This window comes from Megalops cyprinoides, chromosome 10 (genome assembly GCF_013368585.1).
Source record: "Megalops cyprinoides isolate fMegCyp1 chromosome 10, fMegCyp1.pri, whole genome shotgun sequence".
In the NCBI taxonomy this organism is placed as follows: Eukaryota; Metazoa; Chordata; class Actinopteri; order Elopiformes; family Megalopidae; genus Megalops; species Megalops cyprinoides.
The window spans coordinates 30349175-30375734 of NC_050592.1; the positions used below are offsets into that span (position 1 = coordinate 30349175).

General features: G+C 51.1%; 1 protein-coding gene across 1 annotated transcript in view; it reads left to right on the top strand.

Annotated features, from left to right (window-relative positions):
* Positions 1-26560, top strand: part of galnt1 (UDP-N-acetyl-alpha-D-galactosamine:polypeptide N-acetylgalactosaminyltransferase 1) — a 162541-nt gene that overhangs the window by 70031 nt on the left and 65950 nt on the right. The window contains exons 3-4 of the mRNA XM_036538863.1: positions 2047-2203; positions 15250-15418. Coding sequence (XP_036394756.1) covers positions 2065-2203; positions 15250-15418 — 308 coding nt within the window. The 5' untranslated portion in view covers positions 2047-2064. The remainder of the gene's footprint in view (positions 1-2046; positions 2204-15249; positions 15419-26560) is intronic.

Consider the following 26560-nt stretch of genomic DNA (forward strand, 5'->3'; position numbering starts at 1 on the left):
GGCAACCCTTTACCCCTTCAAGACAACAGACCCTCATCAGGCTTGACCCCGCGGGTCACTTACCACCGAGAACCCAACCAGTGTTTTTCAGCTGACATGTTGGAGGTAGGGATCTGACATCCAGTGCTTAATGGCTTAATTGGTCACGTTTGATCACAGTGGGTGACGGACGACCCTGTGAAGGAAAAAGACTCGGTGTGCCCCCCAACCCCCACCTCGTGTTAAATGCTGCCCGCTTCAGAGATGAGATTAGTCCCTGGAGAGAAAGCGGTGAGTGACCACCCCCACCCCCAGTGCAGCAGCTCTCTGTCTCGGGGTGCATGGTAATTATGCTTGTCTGACATATTATTTATTAGCCGCCTGCGCAAGCGGTTGTTAAACGCGAATTCTTCTTGGGGGAATAAATGTGTTTCCTTTGATATTTTTTTTTCCTCCTTTTTCCCGAACAGCCTGCTTATTACCGTAATTAATCATTTATTTAACTAAAACCAAGATGTAAATGAATTAAAATGACAAAATGAAAGAATACCCCCCACGCTCTACACTAAGGCCCGGAGTTAACCTCTTCCACGCGTTTCGACTTTTAGAAGATTTTACGAGTTGAAATAACTGATAACGGGCGCATTTAATCATACGAAGAGACACTCTTCCGAGTCCTATTGAAGTATTAAGACATCTTTTGCTTTCCCCGGGTTCAGCTCTCGCCTTTTGGGACACGGTGAAAGCCTGTGGGGTACAGGCTATGTGTTGTGCCGTTCCTCATTGAGCAGACAGGTAAGCGAGGAACGGCACGCTTTGTTGTGTAGCTGGAGGGAGAGGGAGAGCCGCTCGGCGGATGGTGACAGTCCGTACTCCGGGCCCTCTTTAGTTTTTGAGAAGCGGCGCTGGAAGCAGTTGGTACGTGTCCCTCCGTGCTCGCAAACCTACCATTTTTGATCGCATCGCCCTTACTTTTTAATTAGATCCGAAGTCCCTTTTTTACCGCACTAAATGAACAGTGGAGTGGACAGGGAAAAAAAAAATTTACCTCGTTTTGTATTTTTTAATCGAATCGCCCGTTGACAATCCCCGAGCCGGGCTTTCATTGTCGGCGCCGCCGTGCGAGTTTATTAACGGCACTTAACATTTAAATTTAACCGAATCATTTTTCCTGCCGTAACTCATGAAATAGTCATTGCCTCATTGCCTCGTCGCCGGAGCCGTCCTGTGGGGCCGCTCGATGAAATCACGGCTGCCTGGTAATTTTCCGGGCAAGGCCTGGTATTTATACACGTGGAGCCGACGCCCGTGACAGGCGAGGGACTTCATAGTATCGCTTCACCCGTGGGAGTGACTGCTTCGCGCTCCAGCGCATCGATTCAGGAGGAGTATCTTTCGCGCTCCAGCGCGGCATATTGACGGCAGGAGCTATCGTGTCACTTTCGTGCACGCTGCCATCCATTATTTGGGGCATGGGTTTTGCTGGTAATTACGTGAATGAATGTGTTGGTTCGGTTTTCAGTCAGCTGACTGCGGGATGCTGTTTCTGGCCCCATGAGCCTGGCACCGGCTCTGTTTGCCCCGCCATTAACTTGACTGAAATATAACATCGTGTGCCTTCATTATGTCCCCTCCAGATGACGTCATTGCCTGTTTTGACTTATGGATGGGGGGTTGACATCATTTCGGGTACCATGCCCAAGAGTGAACGTTGTGGGTGTTTTCTCTTTCTTCTTGTTTATGTTAAACGGGTAATGGACAGCCCACAATTAAATTTCATGACATGTTGTTTCGTTTGTCGTTCTCCATTTAGCACTTGGCTAAGTTCCATTAGCAGTCTCTGGGGAAGTGAGAAGATCACTCAGAATGGCATGAAAACAAATTAAGTTTGATTGTGTACAAAGTGTGACGAATGTGGCCCCCTGATGTTTGACCTCATGCTTTATATCTGAAAATATCCTGTCTACAGACACTGAGAGGGGGGAGCTGTGGCGATTTTGGTGGCAGCTGTAATTCATCCTGACTGACGCCTCTCTCTCTCTCTCTCTTTCTGTCTGTGCCCTGCAGCTGCTCTGAGCCTGCGCCATGAGGAAGTTTGCCTACTGCAAGGTGGTGCTGGCCACGTCGCTGGTGTGGGTGATGCTGGACATGTTCATCCTGCTGTACTTCAGCGAGTGCAACAAGTGTGACGACAAGAAGGAGCGGGGCCTGCCGGGGAGGGACGGTGAGGCCACAGACACGAACACACATACGCGCACACACACACACGCATACAGTGTAGACAGACACTCACTCACAAACCCAGAAGCAGACATGTATGAGGACACACAAAAAGGAGACACAGACCCTGATGGAAGGAGACAGACACACAGAAACAGGACTTGAACACATATGAACAGACGGAGACACATAAATGCATACATACACAAAAAGAGACAAACAGACAGATAGACACATACATGAACATACGCACACGCACACATACACACATCGAGACAGACGAAACTCACACACTCAAATGCACACAGATTGACACTCTTAGCACACACAAACACACTCAGGCATGCACTTACACACAGGCAATTTATTGTAGGAACAAAAGCAGACGTTTGCACGTGCCCACTTACTGTATGCATTCAGTACAGAGAGCACAGCACATACACACACGGTTAAATATAACCCTGCGCATTGTTCAGTTTTTAACAGCAGCAAATCGCCTCGTGCTCCTCTGACACGTTTCTGTCAATTAATCGGTGGTAATTTTGTTTGTCTGCTGTTTACACAGGAAAACCGAGAGGCCTAAATATAGGACACAGCCCCGGGTTAGAATAGATTAGAGAGGGGAGAACGCAAGGAAAGGCAGGGAGATGGGAGGGAGGGATGGCTAATTAAGGTCGAGCCGTAAACGAGACGTGAGTCAGAGTCAGAGAGCCCAGGACGCGGGGCCGAGCGGACCCCTGCGGCGGCCGGCCTCTCTCCGCGGCCAAAAGCTCAGCTCGCATGCAGCGGCCACGGTATCGGCGGCCCACATTACAGGCCCATGTTAAACCACACACGTGTCCGATGGTACGACTGCCGGCGTCACAGTGGAGTAGAGACAAGGCCTGGGCTCCTGGGGGGGAGGGTTAGCGTGGTTGCAAGAAGCAGGGCTTGTAACCGAAAGGTTGTTTGTTCGATTCAGCACTGGGGCACTGGTGCTGTACCCTTGGGCAAGGTACCTAACCTAGAAAATAGCCTCAGTAAATATCCTGCTGTATAACTGGATGTGACGGAGCGCAGCGCGTCCGTCACTGGGATCGGTGGCTTTTCCGCCTCCGTATGAACAATGACACGATGAAACCGCAAATAATGCTTTACCGTCGGTTTCTAGAATGTTAATGTGTTTGTTGGTAAGTCTGAGGTAGAAATTAAAAGGGGTAATGTATCAGAAACAAGGAAAAACGCAAAACGCGGCACATTCATTTAGAATCGCAGTTTATTTAAAGCGGCTATGTAAGAGTTCTTTTAGTGCGCACATTGAACATCAGAACACTTGCTGGTTGCCTGTTTATGCTGTTTCTAAATGTATCGATGTACTTACTGGTGTTCCTGTACTCCTGTTGTCTTCTGCATGTGAGCGAGCAAACTGGGGTGCAGGACGGGGAAGCTTTTTCTGCGCTCTTTTCGCGCTCCGATATGGAAGCGCTCATTGGTGCAGGGGTGCTCCGTGCGAATTTATTTTAATCGTTAAAGAAGTGTATAAGGGCATTGATAAAATAAACACCTGATTGTTTGTAAGAAAGGTGTTCTGCCTAGGTGCTGTTAGCAATGAAATATGGTGTGTAGTAATTAATTGATTTTATCTATGTGCAATGGATGAGACCGGGGTTTTATATGGCTGCTGTGTAGCTCAGACGGGGAGATGCCTCTGAAGTGAGAGGTCATGCCATGGGACCTGTGTAATAGGGCCTAGTTAGAACATGGGCATTGTCTCAGTTTTCTTTTCCTTTTCTTTGCTGAAGTGTTTTGTTTGTTTGTCTAGTGTGTTTGCATGCTTGTAACCCTGCCGGTAGCCTAAAGGAAAATAAAACGTTTCAAATTGGAAACTTTTGTCTGCAGTTGTCCCTCCTTCAGTCTTGACCACCTCTCCGCTCGGGCACACTCCGTTACATTTGGTGGCAGCGGAAACTACCAGTGTGCTCAGGTCAGACTGAAGGTGGGCAAATGAGATGGGGCCCAAAAAGAGGAGAGAGCAAGATCAAGAAGCAGACTTCACAGAAGATGAGAGCAGCTCTCAGAAAACCATGGAACACTCTCTTCAGGAACTCCAGAAAATGTTTCAGACATTTTTAGCTGCCCAGCAGATGCAGGAGGAACACAACAAGCAGGAACAAGCCCGCCAGGACCAGAGATGGAGGGGTATGGTCCATCATTTCAATCTCCTGCAGAATGAGGTGCGGCAGGAAAGATCGGAGATGGCGAGGAGCCGTGGTCAAGCAAGGCTGTTGGAGGGCCCTCAAGGGCTGTCACTTCCAGCTCCAGTGTCAGCAGCAACAAGTCCATCGCATCTCTTGACAAGCGAAGTCCAGACAGACCCACAGTGGTGGGCAGCGAGGGTCCAAAGTTCAGCAGCGCCGGCGGTCCCAAGGTCAGCATTAGCAGCACCAACGGCAGCGGAAACCTCAGGCTCAGTGGTCCAAGGCTCAGTGGCTGTGCCAGTCCAAGTGGCGCCAATGGTTTCAGGCACAGCTGTGCCAGTACCTGCAGCAGCGGCAGCCCCAGGCTTATCAGTGGCAGTGGCCCCAGGCTCATCACCGGCAGTAGTGGCGGCAGCCCCAAGCTTATCGGTGGCAGTGGCTCCAGGCTCAGCACCGGCGGCGGTGTTGGCAGCCCCAGGCCCATCAGCAGTGACAGCCCCAGCGGCAGAAACGCAAGCATCAGCGGTGCCATTAATATGGAGCTCAGCACTAGGCATGGCAGCAACAGTTTCAGAGGCAAGTGCAGGGGTCCAAGCGATTACAGACCCGCTGGCAACGGAACGGGTGGAGAGGACTCCGGTGCTTTTTACAGGTTGGAAAGGACCTAAAATGCAAAAATATACAGAGGATGAGGATATAGAACATTTCTTAATGACTTTTGAAAGAATTGCAATGGCAAGTCTGTGTCCAAAGGCAGAATGGGCACTTCACCTGGTGCCATTACTTACAGGCAAAGCAAGAGCAGCCTACATTGCAATGGACTTTAATGAGGCAATGGATTATGACAAGATCAAACATGTGATCCTGGAGAAATTTGAGATCCATCCAGAGACATACAGACAACGATTTCGATTCACTCAGATATTGCCCGGTGAGTCACCCAAAGAACTCTTCACCAGACTCAGGGAGCTGTATGAAAAATGGGTGTGTCCACAGGCCCATACTAAGGAGGAGATCGGGGACATGCTGGTGCTGGAACAGTTCCTGAGAATGGTGAATAGTGATGTGCGGCTGTGGATCAAAGAACATAACCCCAAGTCGGCAAAGGAGGCGGTGACGTTGGCAGAGTCCTTTGTTGCTGCACGCCGAGGTTCAAGACCCTATCAGCTGGCCTGGGGGAGGGAGGAGAATGCTGCACGGCCGGGTAGGTCTGAGGGTGGTCGGGATGGTGGTCTGAGTAGTAAAAGTCCTAATGCTGTTAGGGCCGGTCAGGAAGACCTCATTTGCTATTACTGTGGTCAGGCAGGGCATATTAAGCTCAGATGTCCCAGAAGGAAACCGAAGAGTGCCCATGTCTCATATGTCCCAAAGCATAGTGAAGAGGGGGGAGCCACACTAGAGCAATGGGAGTCCCTAATAGTGGTGCGGGTGAATGGGAAGCAGGTGCAGGCTCTGGTGGATACAGGTAGTAGCCAGACCATAGTAAGGTCAGAGCTGATTCCTGATCATAACATGTTAGCTAATGGGGAGGTGCTTATCCGCTGCGTCCATGGGGATGAGGTAGCTTACCCTACAGCTGAGGTATACCTTGAGGTGGATAAGGTGTCATATCTGGTCACAGTAGCGGTGGCCAAGGAGCTGCCATACCCAGTAGTCTTGGGGAAGGATATTCCAGGGCTAGCGGCACTTGTGGACCAAGAACAGAGTTGTAATATGGCAATCACCCGTGCACAGGCTAAAAGACAAGATGGTGATTGTTCTTGGGATGTGTTACCATTTGCGGGGACAGATAGAAAGAAGACTAGAAGTGAAAAGAGAAGGGAGAAATTTAGAGGTACCAAGCTGACAGAAATTGATCCGCAACCTGTGCCTGATATTCAGTTGGACAAGGCAATTCCAGCAGACATAGTCAAAGCCCAAAGAGTAGATGGGTCCCTGAAACCTTTTTATGCAGGCCTGGTGGCAGATGACAAAGGGGATGCCTTAGGCCCCAAGTTTAAGCTAAAGGGGGGCATTTTATATCGCCATGGGGAAGATGGGGAGCAGCTTGTGGTACCCATAGCACTTAGAGCTACAGTGATGGAGTTGGGTCATTCTAGTCCATGGTCAGGGCATTTAGGTCAAAATAAGACATGGGACAGGATTGTAGGCCGTTTTTATTGGCCTAACATGTATGCTGATGTTGTTAATTTTTGCAAATCCTGTGCAGCATGTCAGTTGTTGGCTCCAGGTAAGAAAGGGGATAGAGTCCCATTGGTCACAATGCCTATAATAGATGTTCCCTTTAGCAGAGTGGCAATGGATATAGTGGGCCCATTAGAACGCAGTCGCAGGGGCAATAGATACATTTTAGTGATTGCTGATTATGCGACAAGGTATCCAGAAGCTTTTCCCCTTCGTAATATCAGGGCAAGGCAAGTAGCTAATGCTTTCCTTCAGCTGGTCTCACGGGTGGGGGTTCCGAAGGAAGTGTTGACAGATCAGGGATCAAACTTTACATCTACTTTACTTAAACAAGTGTATACGTACTTAGGAATCAAGGGTATTAAGACCACCCCATACCACCCTCAGACAGATGGGCTTGTAGAAAGGTTCAACAAGACCCTGAAGAGCATGCTCCGCAAGTTCGTGTCAGACTCGGGGTCTGACTGGGATGAATGGCTACCTTACCTGTTGTTTGCCTACAGGGAAGTCCCACAGGCATCCACTGGTTTCTCACCATTCGAACTCCTGTACGGCCGGAAGGTGAGGGGTCCACTCGATGTTCTGAAGGAGGCCTGGGAGGGAGAGGAGCCAGAACGGAAAATGAACGTCCTGACATATGTCCTGAAGATGCGTGATCGAATGCAGCACCTGACTGATCTGGTGCAAGAGAACATGCGGTCTGCTCAAGCCAAGCAACGGAAGTGGTATGACACCTCAGCCAGAGACAGATCTCTCCAGCCAGGCCAGAAGGTGTTGCTGTTGCTTCCCACTTCTGAAAGCAGCCTTCTTGCAAAATGGCAGGGGCCATATGTGGTCCAACGGCGGGCCGGCAAGGTCACATATGAAATCAATATGCCAGACAGGAAAAAACAAAATCAGATTTTTCACATCAACATGTTAAAAGAATGGCATCCCAGGGAGAGACCTGTGGAGCAGCATCTGTTTGCCAGAGCCATGGCAGAGGAGGAAGAAGTAGAGGAGCAGTATTTCCCCGTCAGGCAGAAGGAAGATGCAGAGGTTAACTTGGACCACCTCTCCGAGGCCCAGCAGCGGGAGCTAAGGGCCTGTGTGCCAGAGGGGGTGTTTAGTGGCACTCCAGGTAAGACACAGCTGGTAGAACACCGTATTATGCTGAAGTCACCTGGTCCAATTAGGCTCCCATGCTACCGGATTCCTGCACAGCTTCTCCCAAAGATCAAGGAGGAGATCGACGCCATGAGGAACATGGGGATCATTGAGCCATCAACCAGTGAGTGGTCGAGTCCGGTAGTGCTTGTGCCAAAGAAAGATGGATCCTTAAGATTCTGCATGGACTTCAGAAAGGTAAACTCCATTTCTGCTTTTGATCCATATCCAATGCCGAGGATTGATGATCTGATAGACCGCCTGGGCACTGCCAGATTCCTAACAACTTTTGATCTCTGTAAAGGCTACTGGCAAGTGCCCATGGCAGAGGACTCTAAAGCACTGACAGCTTTCAGAACACCCTTTGGTTTTTACCAGTTCTGTTATATGCCTTTTGGCCTGCAGGGGGCACCTGCAACGTTTCAGCGCCTCATGGACCAGGTGTTAGAGGGGGCAGAGGATTACTCCTCTGCCTACATCGATGATGTGGTTGTCTTTAGCCGCTCCTGGGAAGATCACCTGGTCCATGTGAGGGATGTGCTGAGACGGTTGAAGGAGGCAGGACTTACCATCAATCCCCAAAAATGTGCAGTGGCCCAGACAGAGGTGCAGTACCTGGGCTATGTCATTGGGGGAGGGGTCATTAAGCCACAAGTGGGGAAAGTGAGTGCCATCATGGAGACCCCAGTGCCAACCACCAAACGCCAAGTTCGCTCCTTCCTGGGAGTAGTGGGTTGGTACAGACGTTTTATTCCGCACTTCTCCACTAAGGCGGGACCCCTGATTGACCTCACGCGCAAATCGAGCCCCAACCAAGTGGTCTGGACGGACCAGTGTTCCAAGGCTTTTGAGGACTTGCGCACCTGTTTAACCAAAGATCCCATTCTCCAGAGTCCTGACTTCTCTCAGCCCTTCCTGGTTCAGACGGACGCGTCTGGAGTAGGGCTGGGGGCAGTGTTGCTGCAGGGGCTACCCGGGGAGCAGAAGCCTGTGGTGTTCCTGAGCAGGAAACTGTTTCCAAGGGAGGCAAGGTACTCCACTGTGGAAAAGGAGTGCCTCGCCATCAAATGGGCATTAGACTCTTTAAAATATTACCTAGTGGAGAAGGATTTTGTTCTGGAGACAGATCATCGGGCCCTTCAATGGCTTGACAAAATGAAAGACACCAACTCCAGAGTGACTAGGTGGTATTTATCATTACAGCCATTCAGGTTTTCTGTGAAATATCGTGCTGGCCCAGACAACATCATGGCGGACTACCTGTCCCGAGTGTACGAGGACGTTCACTCTTGAGGGGGGGGGTAATGTGACGGAGCGCAGCGCGTCCGTCACTGGGATCGGTGGCTTTTCCGCCTCCGTATGAACAATGACACGATGAAACCGCAAATAATGCTTTACCGTCGGTTTCTAGAATGTTAATGTGTTTGTTGGTAAGTCTGAGGTAGAAATTAAAAGGGGTAATGTATCAGAAACAAGGAAAAACGCAAAACGCGGCACATTCATTTAGAATCGCAGTTTATTTAAAGCGGCTATGTAAGAGTTCTTTTAGTGCGCACATTGAACATCAGAACACTTGCTGGTTGCCTGTTTATGCTGTTTCTAAATGTATCGATGTACTTACTGGTGTTCCTGTACTCCTGTTGTCTTCTGCATGTGAGCGAGCAAACTGGGGTGCAGGACGGGGAAGCTTTTTCTGCGCTCTTTTCGCGCTCCGATATGGAAGCGCTCATTGGTGCAGGGGTGCTCCGTGCGAATTTATTTTAATCGTTAAAGAAGTGTATAAGGGCATTGATAAAATAAACACCTGATTGTTTGTAAGAAAGGTGTTCTGCCTAGGTGCTGTTAGCAATGAAATATGGTGTGTAGTAATTAATTGATTTTATCTATGTGCAATGGATGAGACCGGGGTTTTATATGGCTGCTGTGTAGCTCAGACGGAGAGATGCCTCTGAAGTGAGAGGTCATGCCATGGGACCTGTGTAATAGGGCCTAGCTAGAATATGGGCATTGTCTCAGTTTTCTTTTCCTTTTCTTTGCTGAAGTGTTTTGTTTGTTTGTCTAGTGTGTTTGCATGCTTGTAACCCTGCCGGTAGCCTAAAGGAAAATAAAACGTTTCAAATTGGAAACTTTTGTCTGCAGTTGTCCCTCCTTCAGTCTTGACCACCTCTCCGCTCGGGCACACTCCGTTACACTGGATAACATGTAAAAACTGTAAGTCTGGATAAGAACGTTTGCTAAAAACCAATAATGTAATGCTGTCTGTAAATCGCAGATTGTGCACTGTCTGTGGGTGAGAACAGACAAAGCCACTTCCCTTTTGAGAAGGGGAAGGGGAAGTGTGTGTGTGAACTCAGCCTTCTGGAAAGACTCTCTGGTGCTCACAAAGTCACAGTCTGTCTCTTTGCCCTCAAGTTCATGTTGACCATCTCATATTGCCCTTTGGTGATAAAGAAAGAGAAGGACACAGAACGTGGTTGTAAAAGAGTGTGGAGATAGCAGATGCACTTGCCGGTTGTTGCATTCCCACATCATTTGATGATTGCATGTCTGTAGTAGTGACTCAACCTATGAATACTACACTACCACTGTACACTACTCCACCCTGCACACAAAACCCCACCCCTCTCCCTCTCCCTCTCAACACACACAATACAAATCAAACACGTAAAGGTTACAGGGTGGCATTTTTGGATTGGTGGAGTGTGGAAGAGGGAGGGAGGGTAGATAATGCATACATCCCACACTGAATGGGGCGGGCTGGGGGCACTGTGTTTGGGCAGGGGTGTGGCGCACAGCTTAAAGGCCAAGTAGCGTAATGGAAAGCTCCAAGTTCAGATACCAGCTGATTTACTGCCGTTGTGCCCTTGGCTGAGGTACTAGGTTTGTCCTGCTTCAGTAAATATCCAGCAGTATGACTGGAGCCAAGTGTAAAACATAATGGCAAACCAATCATGTACCTAACGTCAGTGATTGTATTCTGTGTTGGTAGGCCATGGTCCACCACATTGACTCAACGTGGTTGGGTCTGTCTGATTTGACAGAGCTGGTAGTGGTGTTTAAGTGTCCCCCCACTGAGAGCTCTGAGTCTGTGGCATTGTGGGAAGCATCAGTCACGCAGTCAGTAGCACCCAAAGCTCCTGGCGTCCCCCAGCCCTCCCTGTGGCAGCCATGGCCGGCCCCTCCCGTGGCTGCATTACCAAACGGCACACTTCGCTGGTCCTGGAAGGCCCTTGGCATTAAACGGCCGTGAGCTGGAAGCAGCGCCTTCCGTAGATCTGGCCGCCAGAGAGCAGGGACCATTGCAGCTCAGCTGGGCTGTGAAATGAGCCCCACTGCTCCTCGCTGGGACTTTTTTCTTTTTTCTTTTTTTTTTTGCATTTTTCACTGAAGGTTGAACTTTTCAGCCGTCCCCTGGACCACGCAACCACAACTCTGGAAGCAGTCACTCTGACCCTGGGCCCAGAGGTGAGGGTTTCCTGCCCTTATTCGGGGAGAAACGGGGACCGTCTCACAAGAGACCATGGGACTCGGCTGCTGGGGAACGTGCGTCCAGCTGGCGCTCCTATTTTAGCCTTTTATCATTTGCACAGCTGACTGTCACCCAGGTGAAACGCAGGGCTTACACTTGATCACCTGTGCAGCTGGAGATTTTACAGAAGCATCTGGGATTAAGGGCCTTACTTAAGCATGTACGACAGAGGTGTCACTCGCAGGTCATCCAGCTTGCCGACCGGAACGGTCCAGTTTGAATCCACGTGGTCAAAATGACGTCTCCAGGCCCGTTGCACCCGGCAGTCTGAAACGGTCAATGCAGACTTCAAGCTTCATGCATCTCTCCCCTCAAAGTTCGCTCATCATGTCTGCATCTGTGGGGCAGCGGTGTTCGGAGCGTTGTGTCATCTAGCTCGGAGGCCGGGGGCGAGTCATCGGCGTGACTCACCGGTCGGGTTCTCGCACCCGGCCCCGCTCGGAATCCTCTGAGCCTAATCTTCTTACCGTCTGGCAGCCTGCCGTTCTCTGCCCCCGCCCTCCCCCCTCCCTCCTCTTCCTCCTCGCTCACTCCGCTGCCGACGACAGCTGTAGCCGCTGGGAAGGGGCTTTTGAAAGGAGTTGGGTTCATTCGAGCTTCGGCACGACTCTGCAGACCTAAAGCAGGCCCTGGATAGCTGTCATCAGTGCCCAGGCAGGACGAACAAGCTGAGACGCCTCACTCAAGCACACAGCAGATTGTTTTGTGGTCATTTTTGTGGACCCTGAGCTGGGGATGTGTAAAAGAGATCACCAATCAGCAGTGTTCCAAAGAGGCTGAATTTAAAAAGGTCATCGTGTAACCCCTTCCCCCCACTCCCCCGAAGAAACTGTGCTCCTCCTCTCTGTGGGTATATTGGATAATGGATTATGCACTGGAATCTGTGCTGTTATTACTGCCATTACAATCAGAGCCGCTTTTATTGTGATGGCGGCAGTGGCGGCCATAATTACATTAGTGGAGCCTCGCCGTCGGCCACTCGCCCTGGGAGCCAGGCGACACGCCTCGCTTCCCATAAACTCTCAGCGCCGCTCCCTTCTCCCACGAAGGCCCCCGGGGTGACCAGTGTGCCCCCCCCCCCCCCGTCACGTGCCCGAAACGAGGTGGGTGCGGGGGGGTGTGGGGTGGGGGGAGAAAGCCGCCATGGCCTCCTTTCGCATGGCACTGCAAGCTTACAGAGGAGCGGGAGCTGTTTTTTTTTTTTTTGAGAGGCAGATTTAATCTGCTTTTCCAGTGACAAAGCCTGCTGTAATCTTCCCCAAATGATGCACTTTCATCTTATTAAGGTTTAAATTGCCGCTTTGAAAATACACATTTCTTGTTTTCCTGATCCCCGGCGTGCAGAGACATCAAAAGGCAGAAATGATGGCTCCAATAAGCCGCTGTCACACAGTGCCGCCATTGTTTTGTGGTTGCAGAGATTTAAGGCAAACTTACCGATCTGGGCATTCTTTGGCAAATAATGTTGCCTTAATGAATATTAAGGCATAGCCTGGATTAGCAGGGAATTTGGAGCATGCTTTCAGAAATCCCTACCGCTACCCAAACGCTACCCAAACTACGCCTTAAAACATCTCTTGTGGTATCAGTGCTGCTGCACATGTGTACACGCCAGACAAATATCAGATGTAATATGTCACTGCTCGAGAGCAGCTCAAGCCTGCCTGATGTGTGTTTAAATGGTTTCAGAAAGAAATAATAATTGAGGTGTTCTGATCTGGCAGCGCTGTCGGGAGACAAGGAGAGAGTGAGTGAATGAAAGAGTGTTTGTGTGTGTGTTTGTGTGCAAGCATGTGTGCGTGTGTGTGCGTGCGTGCGTGCATGCATTTTTACCGTTGTGTGTGTGTGTGTGTGTGTGCGCGCGCATTTTTACTGTTGTGTGTCTGTGTTTGTGTGTGGGTGTGTGCATTTTTGCTGTTGTGCATGTGTGTGTACGTGCTTGCGTGTCTGTGTACGTCTATGCGTGTGTGTGTGTGTGTGTGTGTGTGTGTGTGTGTGTGTGTGCGTGTGTGTGTGTGTGTGTGTGTGTGTGCGTGTGTGTGTGTGTGTGTGTCTCTCTCTCTCTGACAGGGAGGGTATCCAGTGCTTTGAATTGAATTGAAGGAGCTCTTTCCTTCGGCCTGAGCAGAAAGCTGCACTTGAGCTTGGTTTTCAGCGCAGGTCAGGTTACAGTGCATTGTGGTCACTGGTTTGGCTGCTTTGGGTCTCTGAGCCTCTTATTTTCCTCCACTCCTGTAATGGGGAGCACCGCAGTGCTCAGCGCGCCCGCCTCACTGCACCGCTCCGCCTCTTATCTCTCGCCGTTTTATTTGCGGCTGCCTTGGAGCTGACCTTCGCCGGCAGAGCTCTGATTGTCAGAGGTCAGACACTTCTGACTCTTACAGAGGTGCTCGGAAATCTGAACCGGGGGCCTTCAAATCACCCTCCGTCTGGCAATCGCTCCCCCAACCCCCACCCCTCGCGTTCACATCACTGCAGAGTGTGGCTCGGCCTCAGCTTACTCAACAGCACCTGAACTGAGTAGGCCTGCACCTTCCCCCAGCCATAGGGAGGAATGGAGAAAAGGGGGACGCACAACAGCAGCTACCCCCAGCTCCAGACACCATTTTGTCAACAGCACCACCACCTGACGCTATTTGGGAGCCTCGCCTTGTCAGCACCCCCACATTTCCCCATTTGCACTTGCTGGGGGTAGGCCGGGTGAGCTCTGACGGAATTAGGCTTGAAGGAAACCCGGGGCCTCTTCTCTGACGCTGGTGGCACATAGCTGTTTTTGTTGACTCTGGCCCAGATCTGCTCCGTTTTGTTGGGAGACGTTTCTCCTGCGAACAGATGAAACCCGATCTGCATTATTCATTGTCTCCCCACCCCAGATGCATCAGCCTTCTGAGCTAATGTCTTCAGATGCCACGCCGCGGGTGCCTGCAGGAGATGGCAATCACCCCGCGTTATTTCACATCGCGCCGACTCCACTCAAGATTTATGGTGATTCACACAAACATGCTGTCAAGACATACTTCATGGAGATGGATGTGTTATCAGGAGCACCCCATCCCCCCCCCCCCCCCCCCCAAACACAGTTGCGTAGAGGTGGTTGAGCAGGACAGCCCCTACCCCCACCAAACGCACACACACCACACACACACACATACACAAAAACAGCACATGACTTACTGATATGGATATGTAGACTAGAACCCCCTTTTCCACCAACGCATGATCTGCATGGAGGAAGGTGTGAGTCTTGAAGGGCCTCCCTCTTACCCCATACGCATGATACACATGGGTATACACATGTGTGAATGCTCACGCGCTGACACGTAATCTTCACTGTGATGGGTGTGTAGATTAGATCGGCTGCACGCTAGCGCGCGTGACCTGCATGGACGTGGACGCTCAAATCGCAGCCTCCCCTTCCATCCCATGATCTACAGCGAGAGGCAGGGCGAGGGGGGGGGGGGGTCCCTGTGCCCTAATCCACAAAGCGCTTCCTGTCATTCAGTGAGCAGCCAGGCGTGTCCCATTGAACCCTGAGCGAGTGATCAGGGGACTCTCAGTGAAAGCGTCTTAACCCTGCTAGCCGAGCCCCTCCGCTCTCACCCGGTTCTTTTAGCTCTTGTTAGCTGCCGGCCACCGCTCGCCTGTGTATTGGTCAAGGCAGCATCCTAGAGTTAGGTTTCAGTGTGGGTATTTCAGTTTTTTCACCCATTTATGCGTTTGTTCAATAAAGAAAAAATATGTGAAGTAAGACTGTGTGAATGTGTGGGTGTGTGAGGAAACCCTTGGTAAGTATACATGTCAGGGATATTTCCGGGTCTGCTGTTCACAAGTCCCACAGTGCATACTGATCCCTGCTGTTGGTGATCCTTATGTATTGTGCTCATTGCCATCGTTGTCACTGTCACAGAAATATCTTCGGCTCTCCTAGTCTAGTTTGTGTCGGTATGCACCCCAGTCCCCTGAGGCATACCTCCCGCTGACTCATCCTCCTGTCTGCCCCCCCCCCCCATGCAGAGGTGGTCCAGAGGCCCCACGACGGCCCCGGGGAGATGGGCAAGCCGGTGGTCATCCCCAAGGAGAACCAGGAGAAGATGAAGGAGATGTTCAAGATCAATCAGTTCAACCTTATGGCCAGCGAGATGATTGCCCTCAACAGGTCGCTGCCAGATGTGCGTCTTGAAGGGTGAGTCCTGCCCGCTGTTGCTTTGACTGTGCCGTCTCTCCAGATTGAGGTGCCATGTGATGGAGGCCTAAAGGCCCCTTACAATTTCTAACAACAAACATGACTTCGGTGACTTATTTACCTCATAGCTAGGTGTACCCCAAGCTTGGTAGAGGAGAGCTGTATTGTCTCTTAGTCTCTTTTTAATTAAAGACATTGCGTCAGTGTATTTTATGGGAATTTTGCATCTTTGCCATTCCCCTTAGGGGAATGTAGCCTCCCTGTTCCAGGTTTGCATAAAGAGTTAAAGAAATCCTGCTTGGTCAAGCTGGCCCAGAAGCAGTAACAGATAATGGATAACAGTTTTAACTTCTGAGTACATTCTGCTCTACGATATGCAAACCGGATCTTCAAGGTTATTCAGGCACATGATTTGCGGAGGGCTGTTTGATCACGAGTTTTCATTTGATGGGAGAAGCCTTCAGAGTGCCCTCACAGCAAGAGTCACACATCACTGCGAGATGAGCTTTTGAGCCTGGGGCCTTGGTCCCAGTCCAGGAGGCCTCTGAGGGAGGCGGGGGGCCCCACCCCAGAGCGCCCGGCGGCGTGGGCCGTTAATCCACCGATCGGGTCAAATATTGACACTGCAAATTTAAGCAGCAAACGATGTGGTGAGTGGAGAGGAGGGGTGGGGGGGGGGGGGGGGCGCGGAGGTTGCCATTGTTCCTGTCCTTGAAAAGGGGAAGAGAGAACAGGATACAAGGCTGCTCGCGTCCCCTGGCTCCGTCTCAAACGCCTCCGCCGCGCTCTTTCCCACAAGCCCCACCTGCAAATAAGAGCCGGGTGGGGCTCAGCTCCCATGGAGGCTGGTGCGCAAGGCAGGCCAGGTGGCTCTATCAGTGATGACTCTGTATCAGTGATGACGCTCGGAGCTGTTTGCCCAAGCGCTGCTTTTTTTCCCCTTTGCTTTTTCTGCTGTCTTTAGCTGACTTCGCAGCTCAATGTATGAACTTTAACAGGCGTTATCTGGAGATAAAGAGCTTGTACAGTACCTCTTGTTGACCCTCTGAATGAATGAGAGTGTATTTTAATGGGTTTTGAAGTGGAGCGCAGTGGTCATGCCTCGGCCCACAGCACTTGACCCAGAGGGGCCGTGCCTAATCGGCTTTATCGTAGCCCGTGACTTGCGGGCATCTGATCGGCAGGCAGATAAAACACAGCATCCCCGTCCTGTGTTGAGGAACTATGGCCGATGGAGCGCCCCTTCACCATGTGACCGAGAACGACCAATCGCGTGGGGTCGTTTTTCTGCCCTTGCCTCACAGGGTGCCAAGCGGCTACGACAGCAAGTGCCTTGTTCTTCCCGCCTGGCCTGCTATCTTGCCCCCCGGGCAGCGGGACCATCTTGTCTCCCTCTGGCTTTCAGAGGTGGAGGGGGGGAGCCGTGTAGATTACCCGAGGGGGTGGGGGACTGAGGGTTTATGGGAAGCTCTGCACATGGTGTGCTCGAGAGCCAACTGCCTCGGTGCCAGCTCCATGAAGTCAGAACCGAGAGAGGCAAGGAGCAGCCATGCAGCCATGCTTGTTTTTGCGGGTGCCTCCCTCCGAGTTTTTAATCAGAAACACATTTCCCCACCCCCCCACCCCCACGGTCATGCCCGCATTCTCATGAGCTGAAACTCATTACGGAGCACCGCTGGATGAGTCCCTTGGTCTCGTGATGCATCCGAAGCAGTGCTCCTCGGCTCCTCTCTGTCACAATAAATGCTTGCTTTCCCAGCATGCACGGTGCTGGAATGCGTTGCGCTGTGACTCCACTGTCACGCGTGCTCACGCTGCCAACAAAAGCAGGGGCCAGATCGAAGGCTGCCTTTGAAATCAGAGCAGCGCGGTAGTCTGTAATCATAAGTTAACATTCCAGACTGCCGACACACATCCACAACAACAGAGGCGACTGAAAGGATACGCCGGCAGCCGAAGACATTGATTTGTAAAACGTAGTTGCGTGATTAGATGACAAGAGGACACGCTTTGTGTACCATACAAAGCGTATTCTGTCTCCTTGTGTGGGCCACACTATCTTGCGAGAGGGTGATACCCATGTAAGAGCGTTCTCAGGACCCTCTGGAGAAACTGGCTCAGTTTCTGCGTTCACTTCTAAGGGTGTCACTGGTACTGGTACCACCTTTCGCCTCGGTGTATAAAGGCATAGGCTCCAAGGTTCTTTCAGGAGCCTTTGATTTTGCTACTCCAACCCACACCCCCTGTTGCTTTCTCTATTCACTCAAGTGTCTCCATCACATGAAATGGAGGGCATGTTTGGGTTGGAGGCGTCAAGGTCAGCGGGGTGTCCTCTGATTGGCTCCCCGCCCTCAGTGCTGGCGTTTTGAAGCCTGATGCGCCCGCGTGTCCTCAGGAGGTCCTCGGCTCATCAGGGCTGGCCTTGAGGCTGTGCAGGCCCTGTCTGAGCGTGCTCAGTCTGTTTATATGAAAGCAGGCCAGGTGGGGGGGGTGGGGGTGAACTTACAGTGCTGATGCCCAGGAGAAAAGCAGGTTTTATTAGTGAGAAACCGCAGCTGGGTTACATCAGAGTGACACAAGGCTTTTTAAAACACTTCACCCAGATCTGTTACAGGAAACCTGACTGGCTGTTTACACCCAGCTAAAATTCCTTTCCTTTCTCAGGACCTCTGGACTTTCCTATTGTGCTATTTCATCCAGAGAAAACGCTAGAAACTAGACTAGAAAAATATAAAAGAGAAATCTAAACAGCCACATTTCATGTTGCTGCTAGTAGCTGTCGTACACATCTTGTTAATCGTGATCGTAATGGTACGAATGCATTGAGATATCCGCAGCCCATGTGACGGCATTATGGGAGTTCTGAGGAATGGGGACAGCTTTGTGGAAGCGTCGTACTGTGCGCCGTGCGCTCCAAGGACGGCCGGTCTGTCACGCCAGGGGAGGACGTCGGCAGGCCTCGGGGCGCTGGGGCTTTTTTGCGTTTGCATGAGGTGCCTGGCTCTGCCTGCTCTCCGCGTCTCCAGGGAGCCGCTGCTAATGCGATCAGGCATCTCGCTACACCTTTTAATAATCAGCACTTTAACCCCACGGCTGGATAATAAATTCCCACTGCTTTCACACAAGCCCCCGGCGCTACAGCCCAGCCTGCTGGACCCTGTTTCATTCATCACTGCCAGTGCTGCACATACATCACCATCATTATTATTACTGTTATCACTGGTATTATTAGTATTAATATTAGTATTATTGCTGTTGCTATTATTCTGATTTTCTTTATTATTGTGAGGGCCTTATTCCAGTGTGTGGAGGTGTAAGACCAGAGTGGGGAAATTGACTCATAAAGCTGTGTCAGATCACAGAGGATTGGTGGGATGCTGGGATTGGATCTGGCATCAGCATTAGACTGGACCGGTGCAGACCATGCAGGGTCCTCCTCCCCCTGGAGGGCCATGGGGTGAGCAGGTCTTCATACCAGCTCTGCTCTGAGCCAGATGTTCTAGCTAGCCGTTGTCTTACTTGCACCATTTCATCTTCCCTAGTTAGCTCTCATAGGGTTTCACAGAGAGCTGGGTTGCATCCTTTCACAGGCTCTGAGTGTCACAGCAATTTGGTATAGGGGAGAGCAGCAAGGATGAAGGCACACTATCTGTTAATACTCCTTAAGCACTGCAGTTGATATCACATTACCGATTTGCAAAGCTACTAGGAGTATACATGTCAGGGTACGCACGGTGCTGTAAGGAACTGTCGAAATGACTAGCGAGGAGGGAAGGGTACAAGGGACTCAGCCAGCACTGCTGAAAGGAGGTTGCAGGTTCATCGTCTTGCAGCAGTTGCTATGGTGATGTCAGGCCTCGGAGCACCGGCGTTCAGAGGTCGGGCCGTTACGTGCCTCACCTCTGTTTGAGCTCCTGCCTCCGCCCCCGGTGGTGTTTGCACAGGGGATGACCAGGGTGGGGAGGGGTACGGACAGACCCCGCGCCTAAGCCGGTCTGTCAGAAGCAGCTGCCGCGGCGCGCTGTTCACAGTGAGTCATGGGAGCTGCCCGTCCCTGCCGAATGAGGCCCTCCGGGCGCGGTGTAGGATGTGCTCACTTCCTGTACGGGCCATAAGGGTTAGGTCACCGAGCGTGGCCCTGTTGCGTCCGCCACAGTCGCCACCGCGAGCCACCACCGCGCTCCATAGTCACGCGCCTAACCCTGCGATGGGTCCTACCCGCCACCAGCATTTCTCCCTTTAACTTCCTCTAAATCCAGCTGTCTGCGGTGGACTCCCCCTTCACAAGCACAGTCGCCTGCATCAACAGACCTATTACACAGTCTTTTGTCACGCTGGGAGTGCCTGGGGCAAAGGCAGAAACAGCAGCTCAGATTGTCAAAGACTCCCGCTTTATCTTTCCCCTCCAAAATCGGAAACAAAAGGAAAATCAGGTTTTTTTTGTGTGTTTTTTTCCCCCTCCCACCTGAGCGAGCGTCTCAGTTGAGGAGACTGGAAACATTTGTGGGCTGTACGCATCATCCTGGCGCTGTGGCCGGCTCTAATTAACCCCTCCCCTCGCCCCCCACACCCTGCACCCCTCCCCCTTTGCAGACCAGGCAAATGAAATTGCTGTGGAAAGTGTGTGTCGCACAGGACAATCTGCTTGGGTGCGACCTTTTTTTAAAAAAAATTTAACACGTGTGGGGTTTTTTTTCCCCAGTTTAATTGCTCTCACGTTCTCCTGCGCTCCTCGCTCTCATGATCCGCTTTGGTTCACGGCTGGCGCGGACGCGGTTTAATGGGATAAAAATAGAACCGCTCCGGAACGTCTCCGTGCTTAACCGGGGTGTGGGGGGCGGGTGGTGGGAGGTTGGGGGATGAGTCTGTGTGAGTCAGGTGAGCCGGCCTTCCGTCACACCTTTGGCACTCATGAGCGAACACACTCCCACCCTTACACGCCGTCTCGTCTCATTGCTGCGCCCTTCCTGGGACGTCCCATCCCCTGCGGTCTGTCGAGTGTCCTTTGTGACCTCTGGTTTTTCAGTGGCAGTGTAGCATAGTGGTAAGGGACAGAGTTTACCAAAAGGCTGTTGGTTCGATTACCCGCCGATGCACTCCTACCCTTAGACCCATAACTGCCTCAGTAGATATCCAGCCATACGAACGGACAACATGTAAAGATTGTAACCTATGTAAGTCGCTCTGGATAATAGCATCTGCTAAATGACAATAATGTAGAAATGTCATATAGTATTCAGCTTGGGATACCCAAGAAGAGGACAGATACACAGAGGAGATATGACCTGACTTAGAGAGCGCTCACTTCTCTGAGGAAATAAACCCAGGAAGGAGCCAAGGTGTTCCTCGAGCTGTGGGGCCCCCAGCTACCTTCTGAATTTTGGGATGGTGAAGAGCCCGTCCACTCTGTGAACATCGTGCGGTGCAGACTCGAGACTCCTCTGATCGTCCAGAGCTCATTTGGAAAGGGGCGGGCTATCGATCGCCCTCCGTCCTCCTCGAAAACAGGACCCCCATCAGAGAGAGTCTGTGGAGAGTGTTGTTGTGTTGGATCAATTCACTCAGGAGTGAGGGCTCACTCTATGAATGCAGAATTAATCCAACTCTGTGTTATTCCCTGGTCTTCGTGCTCCAAGTGTGTTCAAGATGTAGGTTGATGAGGTTTTTGAAACAAGGCCGATGTAGCCATCAGGCGAAATGCACCCTTTGCAGAAATATCATAAACAACACATTTGTCTGAGTGACACGTACTTTCTTTAAATCCAAAAATGAGCGATTTCAGACTGGGGGAGGGCGCGCGTCCATATTGTACTGGGCATAGTTAACAGCATTTCATCGCCGCGAGGGGTATTTTTCTCCAAGGTCTATCTGAAGTAAATCCCCCAGTGTCGCGACACAATTGGAAACAGTTCAGAAGTAATCTTTTCTTCCATTTGTCAGAATCCCTTCTGTTTTGTATTCTACAGTCAGTTTATTTGCATCGATCACGCGCTGGCACCCGGCGAGAGAGCCTACAGTACGGCTTTTCCCGAAAACCGGGCATGAAATAAAGATGAGGCCGGGAGGCATCGCGGGATGGCGGCTTCTAATTGGGCATTCTGCAGGGCCCGTGTTTGTTAGCCCAGAGGCGGGGGCGAGGTGGGGGGGTGCTCGAAAACAAACTCCCATCTCCGAGGAGAGGGGGCTCAGGCTCCTCGGCGCGTGAGTGGACTGGTAAAAACGCTTGCGGGGTCTGGATCCCTCCAGCGCTCGCCCTGAGCCGAAAACCAGAACATTAGCTGGTGAGAGCCCAAGTGAGACAGAAATACGGGGTGGCAACTACAGTTCCCCGTGATTCACCCTGACTCCGGTAACAGGACGGGGGGGCTCACGCACAGCTTCAGGTGGAAGCAGCTCTCCAGGACCAGATGCAAGCTCGTCCTCACATCGTTGCCAGCTTTATAATTTGAAGCGTAAACACTCTTCTCTTAAATTGCCGCAACGTGTTAACATCTCTAGGGGACCTGAAGTTGTTCCTCACTAATTATTAAGCATCAGATCCAGTTAGCGTCTCTGTGCTCTGGGCTGCACCTGTCATTCCCCATGAAGCGCTGTGGGTTCACCCTCACGCTGCCACCTCTTCAAGCCCAGGCTCACCATGAATGACACATCTGGAGAAGGAATTTGTGTCTTACAGTAATTGCACAGTTTCTGCATAATTGGAGACAGTTTGCTGAACGTATTGTCTGTGTGTCTGTCGTATTGTCTGTGTGTCTGAACGTATTGTCTGTGTGTCTGTGTGCACGCGTGCATATGCATATGTGCATGTGTCTGTTTGCGTGTGTGTGCATATACATTGATAATGGCAGAGAGAGAGAGAGACAGAGAGATGAAGGAGGCTGCTGGTACAGTGAAGGGCCCTTTTGGACTTCTTACAGAGCGTCCTGTAATTTCTCATTTGATTATACGGATCCCGGCGATGTTTTACATCCTGCAGGATCCTGCCGAGACGGACTATTAGTGTCCTTCACAAAGCGTTTCCTTCGCAGGATATCATAACAGCAGGTAGGATCCTTGCGCAGCATCAGTGGGATTCTGAGGTAGGATTTGCTGTAATGCTGTCAGGCTGGGAGGTGTGCGTTCCTTTCCCTGGACAGAGCCCTCCGCAGCCGGGCCACATGCAGAGAAACGGCAGCTGATGCGCAGCGGAGAGAGGCAGACGGTTAAGGCAATCCAGCAGGGCAGCGATCGCGCCGCACCGCAGTAAAGCGGCCTAATGATTCCCACCGGGTCCCCGTGTCCTGCGGGGCGCAGTTTAGATCCATCAATGTGTCATTGTACCTGGCCACCTGGCTGCTTCGCTAATTGGCAGAGTTTCCTGGGCTTGCGCTTTGAAGAGGACCCCCCCCCCCCACCCATGTGCGTGAGGTACGATGCATCACGGTGGCCGCCCGCATCACATGGCGCGGACCCGCCCTCACAAGCCGCCGCCCAGCCCTCACCGGAATCCGCGCCCTGGGCCTCCCATTGGCCGGGGGCTACACTTCCTAGAGTGAAACACCACACTTTAATTACAGCTGTCCCCACGATGCAAGCACAGCACACACTTTCAAAACATCACCAACATCCATTTCCTTAGCTTGTTAGCGACACTTTAGTCGTGCACAGATTATTCCGGCCAAAAGATCTCACTTGCTCTGCCAGGAAAGAAGGGAATTGGCCGCTGGCGTCCACCGCAAGCCCCCAGCCCAGTGACGGATCTCCAGAGTGGAATGCTTGGCCATTCTTCATCAGTTATGGCCTTGATAGCCCTTTAACATTGCCCTTGCCGCCAAACCGTGCGAGAGTCCGTGACAGCCAGCACCGGCATGCGAACATTGGCTGCTTGAGGCGACACACTAAACACTAAACAGCCGCGTGGTTGTTTGGGGCCGGGCGGCTGTTTGGGGCCGGGCGTTCCTCCACGGGCCTTGGCAGAGAGGCCTCATTTTGCGGTAAATGAAGTGGGCCGAACCCCGGCCGGCCTGCCACTCCCTCCCGGCACACGCCCGCTTCCGGGTAACGGCAGAAACCGGAGATAAAACGAGCGTGCTAGGAATTAGCAATTTGTCAGAGTGAAGTAAGAGAGGCACTGAATGCTCATTAGTGTCTATTACTGATAATTACACAGCTTAATGTAAATGCATAGCTCACACAGCAGCAAAATTGGGCCCGTCTCTCGTCCCTTATCGCCCATCTCGTAACTTAGCAACTGTTCCCCTTTCATACAATGTATAAATAAGCGCATCTTTCCCTTTTTTTTTTTTCCTCTGGCCCCCCGATCTGGCTCCGTGTCTTGCTATCGCTTTCTATTTATCTCTCTCCCCCACGCTCTCTCTCTCTCTCACACACACACACACACACACACACACACACGCGCGCGCGCGCACGGACGCACGGACGCACACACGTGCTCCAGTCCCCCCTAACACCTCCCTTGTTTTCACAATGCCGGTCCTCCTTAGCGGCACGGGAGCTAAATTAGTATTTCCACGCTTAGCAGACTGAGTATAAATAATTCTGTTTCCATAAATTGAGCAATCAAATACCGCTGGGCATCAAATATTAACTTAAAAAAAAAAGTCAGCAGTAAATCAGATATCAAAGCGACGCGAGTCTTGGTGGCTCTGCCACACATAGAGACATTACTCGGCTGCTGCAGGACCTGGCGGTGACAGACCAGCACCACAACGTCAGGAAACGTGAGAGGGAGAGGGAGAGGGAGAATATCTCTCGCTCATTGAGATGAAAGCCTCAGCGCTGGAATACATCGGCAGGCTCCGTCTGATTTTTTTTTTTTTTTTTTTTTTTTTTTTTCTCGCTCGTGTTTACTGAACGCTTCTGCCTCTGCTAAACAAACGAAGGCGAAAGCCCAGCGAGGAAAAAAAAAACAGAAATGGAAATAAAATCACGAAAAAACATGCGGAAGAGAAAGTGGCTTTGATGTCAGGGAACTGGGGTGGACTTCTCAGGCCCCCAACTGAAGGACGCTCTTATGTATTTAGTGTGGATTTTCGCCAATGTACTCCATTCTCCATGCAGCCAAACCAGAACTCTAATGGAGGGGCTCAGTATTATCAGCTTCTGGAAGGGGGAACTCTTGCAGACTCCAACAAAACCCCCGGTTCCTGTGCTGGTGGCTGACAGCTGTTGTAGAAACCTCACTGGGTATAAAAATGGTGCTCATGTAAGAGCAGCCTCCCAGAATGCACCTGTGTGCTTTTCATGGGTTCCAATGTAACTGTCCTGTCATTTTCCCGACCGTGTTGAGTTGATTAGATTATCCTGTAACATAGACTGTGTCTGACAGCAGAAACCTGCCAGGCACTGTTCTTTTGAAGAGGGTTGTGCTCTGAGATTGGACAGTCTCAGATATCTTTTCTTGGTATCAGGGGGTTTGATATGGTGGAGGTCCAGGCCTGGCGTTTGCCTAAGGCTGAGGCGAGCTCTGATCCTGATCACATGGCTTTGGAAGCCGGCCATCAAAGCCCCTTGCCTTTAAGCAGCCATGAAGTGTCTTTGAGTGTCACGGGGGGCCCAAGCAGCCGACAGGCATGTTTGAACAGCGGGGCTTCAGGACCAGGAACAGAGGTTGCTCCTCACCAGTACCATCCCCCAGCTCCTCCACGAGAATCAAACTTACCACACTGCATCCTTTGAGTCCTCATGCCTTCTAGCCCTGTAAACTGATCCTGGATCAGTACAGGGGGAACTGAACCCATGAACCCATGGCATGCATCTGGTCCAGGATCAGTTTACTCAGTCCAAGTCCTAAGTCCAGCCATTACTGTAAAAGAGATTGAACTTGCAGACTTGCACACACGAGAGACGGGAATAGCGCTTCCAGGTCTGCTGGGGAGGGCGTAGCCTGTGATTTTCCACTGGGTTTAAGAAGACAGTAGTGCCGTATGAACTGTATTTAGTTTTGAGTTAATTAGAGCCCAGCGTAGGCGACAATGCTTTGGCAGTTTTTAATCAATTACTGGGACTCTGCTTTGTACGATGGATTAATAGATTAAACGCAGTAATTAACAGCAGCGGATAGAAAAATCCATGGCTTTCATGTCACAGACCAAAGCACAGAGAGCTTATCTTTGGGAATTGGAAATGGCGTAAGCGTCTTTGTTTGTCATTGCACTGTCCTAGCAGTACTGTGAATGAATAAACGATTATGGAATGGCTAGCTGCTAATGTACATAAACTGCAACGTCCGTTTGCACTTTCTCGTTCATTTTAAGCAAGGAAAACAGTCAGAAGAGAGAAGGACTAGGGCAATGACGATTGAGTTGTGCAGGATAGGGGCATAGCTTGTGGGGCTGTTCCAGTTAAAAATGGGCCTCTGTTCATTCAGCTGTCTGGAGCCTCCCAGGAAAACATCGGCTTTCTCTCTCGGTGCCATAATTAAGAACCACAGTGTAAATGGCCTAAGACGGGGCCGTAATTGCACATGATGTGACTGCGGCCTCGTTTTACGCTCCGTCGCCCTCAGAGCAGGGCTGGTGGTATCACCGCAGCGGTGGCACGCCGCTCTCTTCTGCCTGCGTGGATACAGCGATGACCCGTTTCCTTTCCCCTGCCATTTTGCGTTGTGTACACGGTGGTGCGCTCTGCATGGTCCCAGCCGAGGTCCGTACATTCAGGGTGTTAGTGCGTGTCTTTGTGTTTGCCTCTGTGTGCTTGTGAGATGCGTGTCTGTGTGCTTGCATACATGAGTGTGTTTGTCTAGTCTGGGTTTGTGTATATATGTATGCGTGCGCTGTGCATGTATACCTTTGTGTGTGTGTGTGTGTGTGTGTGTGTGTGTGTGTGTGTGTGCGTGTGTGTGCATGCATGAGTGAGAGAAGGAGACCAGGGGAAATACTTCTCCAGTCTTTGTATTTCCCGTGAGTTTGCCTTTATTAAATTTAAATTACTTTGACTAATTATCCACCTGCATTATTCTTGTCTACTGTGTGATTTTTACAGTGGAGGTTAAACTCCAGCAATGTTACATAGTAGATACTTCCCAGGTTGGCAGTCTGAGGACTGGGTGTGCAGCCACTGAGTACTGCTTACCCATTACAGACCCAGAGCAGTAGGCCAGACACTGACACTGTTATGTCTTAGATCTCAGACCTGCAAAGT